General features: G+C 43.9%; 1 protein-coding gene across 1 annotated transcript in view; it reads right to left on the bottom strand.

Annotated features, from left to right (window-relative positions):
* The window catches only part of LOC126204295 (uncharacterized), a 60,103-nt gene that overhangs the window by 14,682 nt on the left and 30,975 nt on the right, over positions 1 to 14,446 (bottom strand). Inside the window, exons 2-3 of the mRNA XM_049938683.1 lie at positions 5,936 to 6,041; positions 2,679 to 2,905 (exon numbers count right to left, since the gene is read on the bottom strand). Coding sequence (XP_049794640.1) covers positions 2,679 to 2,905; positions 5,936 to 6,041 — 333 coding nt within the window. The remainder of the gene's footprint in view (positions 1 to 2,678; positions 2,906 to 5,935; positions 6,042 to 14,446) is intronic.

Genomic DNA, 14,446 nt, shown 5'->3' with positions numbered 1-14,446 from the left:
TCTCTGACAGAATTACAATGTCATCGGCGAACCTCAAAGTTTTTACTTCTTCTCCATGAATTTTAATACCTACTCCGAATTTATCTTTTGTTTCCTTTACTGCTTGCTCAATATACATTTTGAATAACATCGGGGAGAGGCTACAACCCTGTCTCACTCCTTTCCCAACCACTGCTTCCCTTTCATGCCCCTCGACTCTTATAACTGCCATCTGGTTTCTGTACAAATTGTAAATAGCCTTTCGCTCCCTGTATTTTACCCCTGCCACCTTCAGAATTTGAAAGAGAGTATTCCAGTTAACATTGTCAAAAGCTTTCTCTAAGTCTACAAATGCTAGAAACGTAGGTTTGCCTTTTCTTAATCTTTCTTCTAAGATAAGTCGTAAGGTTAGTATTGCCTCACGTGTTCCAACATTTCTACGGAATCCAAACTGATCTTCCCCGAGGTCCGCTTCTACTAGTTTTTCCATTCGTCAAATGTGGTCGACCGGAAACTTGACGAGTATGAGTACCAAAATGTTCCCGTTCAGTCTAGCATCGGACCGTTGTAACATTCAAACGCTCCACAAATCTGGATACTGCACTATTCGACTACCCGACTAAACAGACCCACAACGAGGTCCGTTTCAAACTCTGTCAGTTACTGATAACTCTGTATGTATGTACGAGTATGTGGAATATCCATGTCCTTCGCAGTATGCACTCTGACGCAGTTCACGCCACTTATACTAGATGTGATCAAAAAGTAACTCGAATTTTTTTTTTTAAATCCTTTGTTTATTCATCAGCATCAAATTTGCCCCCTTCAAAGTAATCCCGTTCAGATATAATACACTCATGCCAGCGCTTTTTCCAATCCTGGAAGCACTTCTGGAACTCACTTTCCGTTATGATATTCAGCTCTTTCAGCGATTCTTTTTTTATTTCATCGATGTTGGCAAAACGACATTCTGTCATGGTTCTCTGCGGCCTCGGGAACACAAAGAAGCCGCAGGTGATCACATCCGGAGGATACGGTCGCGGAGGCAACAATGGTTTCTCTCTCTTTTTTGTCCTCCCCTAAAAACCACGAACAAGCATTGAGGTGTGAGCGGGAGCATTAACGTGATGCAATTTCCAGGTTAGGCATTGCCACAGTTCTGGTCATTTTCTTCGGATAGCTTTACGCAAACGCCACATAAGTTCCAAATAGTACTCCATATTGACTACAGGACGATATGAGGCAGGAACTGGTGATACACTACCCCGTTGTAATTGATGAAAACTGTGAGAAGAATCTTCACACTAGATCTAACTTGTCGGATTTTCTTCTCTCTTGGCTCTCTAGGCAATTTCCATTGAGACGATTTCGACGTCATACCCGTATACTCATGTTTCGTCACCTGTTACATACTGCTCTGAGGTTCTGTATCGCTGTCAACTTCATTCAGCAATTGCTGACCGATGTCTACTCGATGTCGTTACCGGTCGAAATTGAACAGTTTCGGAACAAACTTCGCTACTACACGTTTATTGCCCAAAACATAAAAAACAAATTGCTTGGCATAAGCCAAAGGATAAGCCAGCATCATCAGCAATCATTTTCCTTACTTCTTTCACATTGTGATCAGTAACTGGTGTGCTAGGGCGTTCAGGGCGGTCTTCTAGACCCTCTTTGGAGCGTATATACCACTCGTTAACTTTCTTCCTGACAGTAGATTCGCTAAAAGCGACAGTCAACATTCCGAATGCGCTGCTGCACTTTGATCCATTTTTGAAGTAAAATGTAGAGCAAATACTTTAATCCCTCTTTTCCGAAAGTAAAATTCCCGTCGAAAACTCGAGCCCAGCCGCTGTGGTCGAGCAATTCTAGGCGTTTCAGTCCGGAACTGCGCTGCTGCTACGATCGCAGGTTCGAATCCTGCCTCGGGTGTGGATGTGTGTGCTGTCCTTAGGTTAGTTACGTTTAAGTAGTTGTAAGTCTAGGGGACTGATGACCTCAGATGTTATGTCCCATAGAGCTTAGAGCCATTTGAACCATTCGAAAACTCGAAAACATATGTAACCTTTTATACTGTCAACATAAAACTATATATTCGAGACAGACGAGAATGCAAAAATTCGCCAGGAGCTTATGTACCAAAGGGGAAAAAATATTTTGAAAATAGGATGTACAAATTCCGCGAAATTAAAAGATTGGATTGGATTGTTTGGGGGAAGAGACCAAACATCTGGGTCATCGGTCTCATCGGATTAGGGGAGGACGGGGTACGAAGTCGGCCGTGCCCTTTCAAAGGAACCATCCCGGCATTTGCCTGGAGCGATTTGGAAAACCTAAATCAAGATGGCCCGACACGGGATTGAACCGTCGTCCTCCCGAATGCGAGTCCAGTGTGCTAACCACTGCGCCACCTCGCTCGAGTCCTGTTACTTTTTTATCACAACTTGTACACCCTGCCAGGCGTTCCAACAACAGTAAATACGAACGACGCTAATGCATATATGTGACTTTTCTACCTGTCAAAGGGATTTGCAGCTCTGTACATGTACGAAGGTACACTGACATCCGCCCATTTCTTGTCGATGCTTCACTTCGTTTTATGGGTAGTGTATAAATGTGATGTGGCATGCTGAGCTAATATGAGGATGTGTGTCAGTGAGAGGTGCAAGTGAGCAGGGAGTGCGGAGCCAGCGGCTGACCTCCGCCTTGGCGACGCTCTGCCGGCGCGCCTCGCCGCTCAGCACGCCGTGCAGCTCCTGCAGCCGCTTCCTGGCCGCGGACTCCTTCTGCCTGTGCGCCGCCCCCGCGCTCTGAGCAGAGCCTGCCGGCGGTGGGAGGCCGGCGCCGGCGGGGCCGCGTGGCAGCAGGCTCACTCCCTCAGACAGCGGGGCCGGCGAGGCGGGGGCGGTCGCCTCTGTCGTTGCACCTGCAGGACACACAAGGCCTCTTTCATACTGACAGCACAGCCGCGGCGGTTCTGCCGCTCGGTGGAACAACTGAAATATGACAAGTGCTGGAATGTGACAATCGTGTGGCTGAAATACGCAACTGTGGTGTCTTCGTACATCCATATTCAAACAGGATGAAGGTGGGACACAGCTGGCATAATTTTTGTTAAAAATTAAATTCCTCCAGCTGTGCTTGAGAGTTTTTATTTACTTCGCTACTAGTTTCGACGTAGCGTCAACGCCATCTTCAGGCCCGTACACTTTTATGAAATCAGTTGTGTGTGGCTCAGTCTAGAAGTCCGCGGTGAGGTAGTAAAACCTATATTTCACCCGCTAGTTTAAACTTCACACTAGTTACTGCCCGCCATCCATGTGGAGCACATGTTGATCTCACCGCGGACTTCTAGACTGAGCCAACTATTAGCGAACTACATAAAAAATCTCATGTACAGCTGGAGGAATTTCATTTTTACTAAAAACAACTGTCGTAGGACTGAACCGCTGAAATACGTGACTATTGTACGGTTGACCTACTGAAATACGTTGTTATGTGGCTGATCCGCGGAAATACGTAACAGTCGCTGGGTTGAGCTGCTGAAATACGAGACTATTATACAGTTGTCCTGTGCAGTGGAGCTGCAAATTTGTGACTATCGTCCACCTGAGCTGCTGAAATATGTAAATATCTTGTAATTGAGCCATTGAAATTAGCGTATTGTTGAGCTGCTGTAGTACTTGACTATGGTGATCCTGAGCCACTGGAATAAGTGAGCTCATGTGGAGGCTCCGAGCGATTGACTGCTCACATCTGATGATTGTGCAGTTTATCCATTGAAATATGCGTTTATTGTGTGGTTGAGCCACTGAAATAAGTGATTATGGTGCGGTTGAGCCACTGAAATACATGACACGCAGTTGTCCCATGCAGTTGAGCAAATATGTGACTATCGCGCAGTTGAGATGCTGAGATACGTAACTGTCATGAGGTTGGGACACTGAAATAAGCGACTATCGTCTGGTTCAGCTGCTCTACTACCTGACTACTGTGATTCTGATCTGCTGATAGAAGTGAGTTTGAAGTGGAGGTCCTATGCAGTAGAGTTCCTGAAATATGTGATGACTGCGTAGTTTGCCCATCAAAATATGTGGTCACTCTGCAGTTGATCTACTGATAAACATGACTATCATGGAGTCGCCATGAGCAGTTGAACCGCTGAAATATGTGACTGTCACGCATTTGAGCTGCTGAAATACATAACCATCATGGTGTTGGTCTACTGAAACACTATCGCTTGTGTGAGCTGCTAGAGTGCGTGGCTGCTGTGACTGTGAACCGCTCGGATAAAAGACTATCATGTGGTGGTTCTGTGCGGTGGAGCTGTTGAAATATGTGATGAGTGTGCAGTTTAGACATTGAAATATGTGACTGTTGCGCAGTTGAGCAACTGAAATGCATGAAAATCATGCAATTAAACTGCCAACAAGCGGTTGCCCTGAGAACCCCAACTAAAAACTACAGAAGAGGATTAAAACTTGGCTTGATCCCTACAATCACTGTTATTAAACTTGGATAAAAAATAAGCTGACTGATCTAAACCTATCCTTAATCAATGATTAACTCAGTCTGCTTATTAGAATTGAGAGCAGTGTCAGGTAAGGAAAGACTTGACGTTTCTCAAGGATTGACACTGACAACCTGATAATTTATTTCTTTCCCCCTTTCACACAATCACAAAGCTTTCACTTATGACCAATTTTGGTCAATATCAGCAATCTTCAGAAACTACGAGGAAACATGGGAATCATATTACAAACATGGAAATTAAAGATCGTACCTATTCTGCTCGACAAAGCTTAACTTTGTAACAATAGTAACGTAAAACATGGTTAATACTCGTGAATCAGCCTGTAGTACATGTAATGCACATAAGAAGCATTGTCATATTAACTAGAAGACTAGTACTATGCGTGCTTATAACTGACATAAGCTGTACATCGCCCCTCTCCCCACTCCCAGCGTCAATAATGCACTCGTCCTCTATATGTGGCTTCAAAATATGAAAACAATTTTCTTTGCAATTATAATACTGCATATCATTGTCAATATTCCTATTCATAACGAATCATATGCCCGTACACCACTTTCCGCTGCCCTATATTCCGAAATCCTCATCTTCTTTCGTTTAACTTAACTGACAAGCCCTGTTTCTAGACTGTATGTCCGTTTTCAGATTTTCCAGTTTCTCTTTGGAAAGGATACTGTCGACTTCTTTCCCTATCACTTCGTAATCCGAGCTTGTGTTCTGACTCTAATGACGTTGCTATTGACCGGACATTAAACTCTAATCTCCCTTCCTTCATTCCTTGCTAGTTTTCTTACAACGTTCATTCCACACTCCCACTCGTAGAATGTTAACCTTTCGTTCGTTATTCAGTTTATTTTCTCATTGTTGCCTCCCTCTCGGCAGTCCCCTCACACAGATCTGAATGAGGGACTAATCTGGAATCTTTTGTCAATGGAGAGATCATTACGAAACTTTTGCAAATTACAGGCACCATCTCCCTGGGATACACGTTGTGTGTCTAATGGATTGGTCTCCAGTGCCATATGCATCCTCATGCCGTTGATCATTGGCCATTCTTTCACCATTTAGTGGCAGTTTCCCACCTCAAGGGCAAGAGGTTGGTCGAAACTCTGCCCGATACCCTGCCCTCTTTGACAAGGCCATTGGCAGGAGTGGGGTGGCTCCTTACGCTGGGAGTCTTCGACTGTCATGATTGATTATTTTAATTTTACATTTTTAACAGGTGTGGGTTCTCTAATCCGCATCGGTCACAAAAATTGTACAGTGTATAGTTCGTCGGCGTGGACCCTTATCAAGTGGTATTGACGGAACAGATAGAAATGATTCAAAGATTTGCAGAATGAGTCAGAAAAATATAGAACAGGCGCTAAAAATACAATTTAAAGGGAGTGGACTATGAGCAGATGGCAGATTTTGTTGTACCTGGTCCGTGAGTGTAGTGGTACTGGTCCAGCAGGTTGAAAATAATCTGGTCAGCCGCCGCTAGGTACGAGTCCGAGTAGGCGCGCTGCTCCATTGAAACCAGCGCCTGCAACACACACGGTAAACGTATGTTGTGAAGCCTAGTTTACACGACGACACTGAGTTGTGACAATGTCATTTGTCCTGGACTGAAACTCTGAACGTGCCAAAGAAGATTGCTTTTTCATTTTCATTTGTTAAGAAGCGGATGACTGCCCGTACTTTTGTGGAAAATCAATCACGAGAAACTGCTTCAAAAATGCAAACACAAATGAAAGTCTTGAGAAGTGACGGTTGGCGATTACAGTTGTAAGAATTTGCCATTTATATACATAGCGTCTCTCTTAAGAGTCGTCAGGTGCATTGTGTCTGGTGTTTCGGCAGATGCCTGTAGCTCCGTTTTTTAAATGTGTGACTGGAGTTAATCTAAACAAATGCTGCTCATCACGTGTCTCATGCGACGTTCTGTGTGGGCGGAAAGCGTCGCTTCTTTCAGTTGCAAACAAAATGATTTTGAAAACGGGTTTTACGTGCCCACTCGATAGAGAGGTGCCAAATTAGCCTAGTGCGATAGTCGTGTTATCGATACGCTTTAACAGGTATCGTAAATCCGACAGCGACTGAGCAGTACTGCTACTGCATAGCGTTGGCAGTTAGCGCTGCCCAGGGCAAAAAAAAAAAAAAAAAAAAAAAAAAAAAATATATATATATATATATATATATATATATATTTGAATGTATGTTTGTGTATGTATATGTATGTTCCACATCTCCTCCTAAAACACCGGACCGATTTCAACCGACTTGGTTCACGTATACTGTGGGTATGAAAAAGAAGCCTAGCCAGCGACGCGTGAGTTCGCAGTATTTGAGAAAGAGAGACTTAGGGACTCGTTACAAACCTTGCACATAATTTCAAAACCCTTACGAAATTTTTTCTCTCTGGCAATCCCTGCGAAACGATGAAAAGAAGAAAGTTTATAGCTAACTACTACTGTTACTATTGAAGTACAATGAGGCATAACGCTATAATTTATTACTTCTTTACTCGTGAAATATTCTTCAGAAAGTATGCACCTATATCACTGAATGTAACTGCAAAATTCAATCATTGTACGACCATTAGTTCAGGAGACATGGCCGCATAAAACAATAAGGTGCTTGAAGAACTGCCACATCATGCATAATGTTTAACTTCATTACTTCTTTGCTATTATCTCTATTCGCAACACATTTAGGAGACATTATCCATATTTGCCGCTAAACGCACCAACAAAATTATATCAAGATACCAGGAGATGCGACGTCATAAACACTGAGGTGCTTGGAAAATGCCGCATCTTGCATGAAGTTTTACTAGGTTTATACTTTACTACTAATTGTAGGACGGTACTACAGACGACTCATGTTAAGGAAATACCTGCCGCCTGGCAGCACTTCTGACTTCCAACTGCAATGAACAACTGTCTGTAGGCGAATACAATAGCCATGTTTGGAGTTACGTATAAGTGTTGCTTCACAAACGCATACACATCAGCGCTGTAGACACGCAAAGGAGCTGCATCCAGCGTACAGAAACTGTCCAAGGTTTGGTTTCTGATAGAAAATTGGAAAAATGAATACGCAGGCACGCCGGGTTTGTCAACTATTTAAACGTTACACTTTCAGAGGGGCTATGAACATAGTTTACTGTGTTATTTTCTAAAGAGCTAAAGCAAAGATATGCATTTGTTTAAATGGAGCAATAGCTGTTTCTACGAGGTGCATTCAAGTTCTAAGGCCTCAGATTTTTTTTCTAATTAACTACTCACCCAAAATCGATGAAACTGGCGTTACTTCTCGACGTAATCCCCCTGCAGACGTACATATTTTTCACAACGCTGACGCCATGATTCCATGGCAGCGGTGAAGGCTTCTTTAGGAGTCTGTTTAGACCACTGGAAAATCGCTGAGGCAATAGCAGCACGGCTGGTGAATGTGCGGCCACGGAGAGTGTCTTTCATTGTTGGAAAAAGCCAAAAGTCACTAGGAGCCAGGTCAGGTGAGTAGGGAGCATGAGGAATCACTTCAAAGTTGTTATCACGAAGAAACTGTTGCGTAACGTTAGCTCGATGTGCGGGTGCGTTGTCTTGGTGAAACAGCACATGCACAGCCCTTCCTGGACGTTTTTGTTGCAGTGCAGGAAGGAATTTGTTCTTGAAGACATTTTCGTAGGATGCACCTGTTACCGTAGTGCCCCTTGGAACGAAATGGGTAAGGATTACGCCCTCGCTGTCCCAGAACATGGACACCATCATTTTTTCAGCACTGGCGGTTACCCGAAATATTTTGGTGGCGGTGAATCTGTGTGCTTCCATTGAGCTGACTGGTGCTTTGTTTCGGGATTGAAAAATGGCATCCACGTCTCATCCATTGTCACAACCGACGAAAAGAAAGTCCCATTTATGCTGTCGTTGTGCGTCAACATTGCTTGGCAACATGCCACACGGGCAGCCATGTGGTCGTCCGTCAGCATTCGTGGCACCCACCTGGATGACACTTTTCGCATTTTCAGGTCGTCATGCAGGATTGTGTGCACAGAACCCACAGAAATGCCAACTCTGGAGGCGATCTGTTCAACAGTCATTTGGCGATCCCCCAAAACAATTCTCTCCACTTTCTCGATCATGTCGTCAGACCGACTTGTGCGAGCCAGAGGTTATTTTGGTTTGTTGTCACACGATGTTCTGCCTTCATTAAACTGTTGCACTTTCGACACATCCATAACTCCATCTCCACATGTCTCCTTCAAGTGTCGATGAATTTCAATTGGTTTCACACCACGCAAATTCAGAAAACGAATGACTGCACACTGTTCAAGTAAGGAAACCGTCGCCATTTTAAGTATTTAAAACAGTTCTCATTCTTGCCGCTGGCGGTAAAATTCCATCTGCCGTACGGTGCTGCCATCTCTGGGACGTATTGACAATGAACGCGGCCTCATTTTAAAACAATGCGCATGTTTCTATCTCTTTCCAGTCCGGAGAAAAAAAATCGGAGGTCTTAGAAGTTGAATGTACCTCGTAATATGCACTGGGATAATTTAAACGAGCTGTGTACAAATCAGTTTAAATCACATTCCCATCAAGTTTAGTTTGGGAGCTGCAACCCTTCAAAGATACACGCTATACCTAACGCAATGTGCCTTCTAAGGCTACGGACACTCTTGTGTTTTTTGGAGCTAGGTTAGATGCTCAGCATCAAAGCTAGCCGTAGTTATAAGCAGTGTGGAGGGGGCTGGTTGCGGCCACGCAAAGCATCTTTTTCTGCCAACGTCAGACGAGAAGGCGCAACCTCAAGGTCAGACGGTGGGCGGATGGGCCGACGTCCATTTCCTACCGTCAACTGACGCTGTTCACATTGCGTCCCCACCCGAACTCAGTAGCGTGTTCAACAAATATAGTAAAGTGTGGGTAGTGTTTGTTAACTTGATACCGAACGTACTATTTTTGAAGTTCAAGCTCGACATTTTTATAGGACATTCAAAATGCATTATAAAAACAAAAAAGAAAAGATGGTTGACTAGTTTTGACATCTAGTTTTGTTGGTGAAGGTAGGGAAAAGATAGACGGAGAGGAGAAAGAAGCCTTGGGTAAGTGGTGTAAAACATTTAATTACGCTAATATAAAAAGATCAAAAATACGTGAAACTAAATATTCAAATTTTATGAAAGATATCTAAATTACATTTGCTACATCAAGTAAGTACCCTAATTCACAATATATGACCTTTATTATAGAATATCATCAATAAAGGCATGGAGACGTTTATACTGGCTGATTCCATAGACGCTGCAGGTACATATGCAGCACTTCACTGCCATGACCTGCAACAGCGTTAGTGGGTTACATGACCACGCGATCACTCAAAGAGATAACTAATATGTTTTGCCTGATGACTTATTACGATGAGGATCAACTACGAGGAAACATTTTGCAAGGTGGATACCACCTTTGATGAGTGCTGACCAAAAGCAAATGCTAAAACGAACGTTTTTACGGTTTAAGAAAGAATACAATTGATGTAGTGATCCAATGTGTAGCTGCTGGTGAGGTGGGGAAATAACCCTCCGTGGCAGAAATGATATAAACAATCAAAGTAGTTGATTTCAGGCTTTGTCGGCGTATTACAATGATAAAATCTTCTCGATTGATCACCCGAGAAGACTTTATCACTTAAAAAAGCAGTTTTCTGAATGTTTATCGACTGAAATTCCTGGTATGCAAAAGTATATCTTCTAATTGGCTACGCACGGCATACACTATATAATTTCTGCAGACAAACTCGAAGAGAATATCAGTATGTACCCTCACCTGCAAAAGAAACAGCTGTCTCTGATGAGGACACTGTATACATCCTAAGTTACTTGAAGAAAATGGCAAACAGTGAATTTTTTAAAAGTTTTTTTATGTCAAGAAGCATTTGGACTTTCAGTCACTTTCATTAACAGTTTCATCCAAACAACATTTTTGTCGACTATGTTTTTGACGCTGCAAATGGCTTGTACAAGATAATAGTTTCTTAAGATCTGTATTATGCAATACAGAGCTGTAACCATATATTTTATTATAGACGATGGATTTCTGTCGAGGATCAGCCCATCATCGGGTCCGAAAACCATCTCAGCTACGCATTTGTGTAACTAGAGTAACAGTTATGAAACGTACATTGCTCTTAACATTCATTAAACCTGTACAACACTACCTTGATACAATATTTTCAAATAATCGTTCATTTAGGTACCACGTTGCCGACCTTAAATGTCTGTGATATTATTTCCTATACCTAGAACACAGCGTATCGGTGTTGTAACATTCAGTGTAGTTAACATACCCTGCTGGTCGGTCACTACTTTATTAGGCAGATAACAATGCTCGCTAGCTGCTAAAATAGCTATTTTACGTGATTAATCTGAATGAACCGTTACTTGTAAAAAACATAACACGACTCATTACTGTACCTACAACGTACTGCATATTAAGCATGTATAAGCCACTAATCAGTTCGTTTTTAGCCATAAGTGTGCACTCTGAAAGTTTTAAGTTTACAAGTACACTATTTGGTCACATGGCAAACGTTGCGCTGCATCGGAGAAACTAAAAGAGTTTGTGCTATTCATAAAAATGTGAAAAAAGGAGTTACAAGTTACAGAATAACCGCATGTAAACACGTTAATCACACGTAAGTACATAGATCGGAAAATTTAGTAACTACATAGAGCATCGTAAATGGAATATACACTGCTGGAAATGGAAAAAAGAACACATTGACACCGGTGTGTCAGACCCACCATACTTGCTCCGGACACTGCGAGTGGGCTGTACAAGCAATGATGACACGCACGGCACAGCGGACACACCAGGAACCGCGGTGTTGGCCGTCGAATGGCGCTAGCTGCGCAGCATTTGTGCACCGCCGCCGTCAGTGTCAGCCAGTTTGCCGTGGCATACGGAGCTCCATCGCAGTCTTTAACACTGGTAGCATGCCGCGACAGCGTGGACGTGAACCGTATGTGCAGTTGACGGACTTTGAGCGAGGGCGTATAGTGGGCATGCGGGAGGCCGGGTGGACGTACCGCCGAATTGCTCGACACGTGGGGCGTGAGGTCTCCACAGTACATCGATGTTGTCGCCAGTGGTCGGCGGAAGGTGCACGTGCCCGTCGACCTGGGACCGGACCGCAGCGACGCACGGATGCACGCCAAGACCGTAGGATCCTACGCAGTGCCGTAGGGGACCGCACCGCCACTTCCCAGCAAATTAGGAACACTGTTGCTCCTGGGGTATCGGCGAGGACCATTCGCAACCGTCTCCATGAAGCTGGGCTACGGTCCCGCACACCGTTAGGCCGTCTTCCGCTCACGCCCCAACATCGTGCAGCCCGCCTCCAGTGGTGTCGCGACAGGCGTGAATGGAGGGACGAATGGAGACGTGTCGTCTTCAGCGATGAGAGTCGCTTCTGCCTTGGTGCCAATGATGGTCGTATGCGTGTTTGGCGCCGTGCAGGTGAGTGCCACAATCAGGACTGCATACGACCGAGGCACACAGGGCCAACACCTGGCATCATGGTGTGGGGAGCGATCTCCTACACTGGCCGTACACCACTGGTGATCGTCGAGGGGACACTGAATAGTGCACGGTACATCCAAACCGTCATCGAACCCATAGTTCTACCATTCCTAGACCGGCAAGGGAACTTGCTGTTCCAACAGGACAATGCACGTCCGCATGTATCCCGTGCCACCCAACGTGCTCTAGAAGGTGTAAGTCAACTACCCTGGCCAGCAAGATCTCCGGATCTGTCCCCCATTGAGCATGTCTGGGACTGGATGAAGCGTCGTCTCACGCGGTCTGCACGTCCAGCACGAACGCTGGTCCAACTGAGGCGCCAGGTGGAAATGGCATGGCAAGCCGTTCCACAGAACTACATCCAGCATCTCTACGATCGTCTCCATGGGAGAATAGCAGCCTGCATTGCTGCGAAAGGTGGATATACACTGTACTAGTGCCGACATTGTGCATGCTCTGTTGCCTGTGTCTATGTGCCTGTGGTTCTGTCAGTGTGATCATGTGATGTATCTGACCCCAGGAATGTGTCAATAAAGTTTCCCCTTCCTGGGACAATGAATTCACAGTGTTCTTATTTCAATTTCCAGGAGTGTATTTCCGACACTAGTTGTTCTTGTGTTTCATTTACTTTTTATTGTACGCCATCTCGGTGGTGTAGATATTTTCAAGCAAAACATTTAAACTGATAACTAAGTGTATTTAAGGTTGCAGTCACATAATTGCATTGTCTGTACATGCTTGGTTGGGCATGAGTGCTGCAGCCATGATATTCAGTTCGGTACAAGCAATAGCACACAACCAAGCCTTGTGCTCCCAGTACTTACTGCAACCTACATCCTTCTGAATCTGCCCTCCAATGCTAAATTTGTGATCCCTTGATGCCTCAGAACATGTCCTACCAACGGGTCCCTTCTTCTTGTCAAGTTGCGCCACAAACTCCTCTTCTCCCCAATTCTATTCAATACCTCCTTAATAGTTATGTAATCTACCCATCTAATCTTCAGCAGTCTTCTGTAGCACCACATTTCGAAAGCTTCTATTCTCTTCTTGTCCAAACTACTTATAGTCCATGTTTCACTTCCATACATGGCTACACTCCATACAAATACTTTCAGAAACGACAACCTGACACTTAAATCTATACTCGATGTTAACAAATTTCTCTTCTTCGGAAACGCTCTCCTTCCATTGCCAGTCTACATTTTATATCCTCTCTACTTCGACAATCATCAGTTATTTTGCTTCCCAAATAGCAAAACTCCTTTACTACGAGTACTTTATCTGTCTCATTTCCTAATCTAATTCCTTTAGCATCACCTGGCTTCTTTCGACTACATTCCATTATCCTCGTTTTGCTTTTGTTGATATTCATCTTATATCCTCCTTTCAAGACACTGTCAATTCCGTTCAACTGCTTTTCCAAGTCCTTTGCTGTCTCTGCCGGAATTACAATGTCATCGGCGAACCTTAAAGTTTTTATTTCTTCCCCATGGATTTTAATACCTACTCCGAATTTTTCTTTTGTTTCCTTTACTGCTTGCTCAATATACAGATTGAACAACGTCGGGGAGAGGCTACAACCCTCTCTCACTCCCTTCACAACCACTGCTTCCCTTTCATGTCCCTCGACTCTTGTAACTGCCATCTGGTTTCTGTACAAATTGTAAATAGCCTTTCGCTCCCTGTATTTTACCCCTGCCACCTTCAGAATTTGAAAGAGAGTATTCCAGTCAACAATGTCAAAAGCTTTCTCTAAGTCCACAAATGCTAGAAATGTAGGTTTGCCTTTCCTTAATCTATTTTCTAAGATAAGTCGTAGGGTCAGTATTGCCTCACGTGTTCCAACATTTCTGCGTTATCCAAACTGATCTTCGCCGAGGTCGGCTTCTATCAGTTTTTCCATTCGTCTGTAAAGAATTCGTGTTAGTGTTTTGCAGCTGTGACTTATTAAACTGATAGTTCGGTAATTTTCACATCTGTCAACACCTGCTTTCTTTGGGATTGGAATTATTACATTCTACTCGAAGTCTGAGGGTATTTCGCCAGTCTCATACATCTTGCTCACCAGATGGTAGAGTTTTGTCATGACTGGCTCTCCCAAGGCCATCAGTAGTTCTAATGGAATGTTGTCTACTCCCGGGGCCTTGTTTCGACTCAGGTCTTTCAGTGCTCTGTCAAACTCTTCACGCAGTATCTTATCTCCCATTTCGTCTTCATCTACATCCTCTTCCATTTCCATAATATTGTCCTCAAGCACATCGCCCTTGTACAAACCCTCCATGTACTCCTTCCACCTTTCTGCCTTCCCTTCTTTGCTTAGAACTGGGTTTCAATCTGAGTTCTTGATATTCATACAAGTGGATCT

The sequence above is a fragment of the Schistocerca nitens genome, chromosome 9 (genome assembly GCF_023898315.1).
Source record: "Schistocerca nitens isolate TAMUIC-IGC-003100 chromosome 9, iqSchNite1.1, whole genome shotgun sequence".
In the NCBI taxonomy this organism is placed as follows: domain Eukaryota; kingdom Metazoa; phylum Arthropoda; class Insecta; order Orthoptera; family Acrididae; genus Schistocerca; species Schistocerca nitens.
The sequence above is the reverse complement of the archived record's forward strand: the minus strand, read 5'-3'. Positions and strand labels throughout refer to the sequence as shown.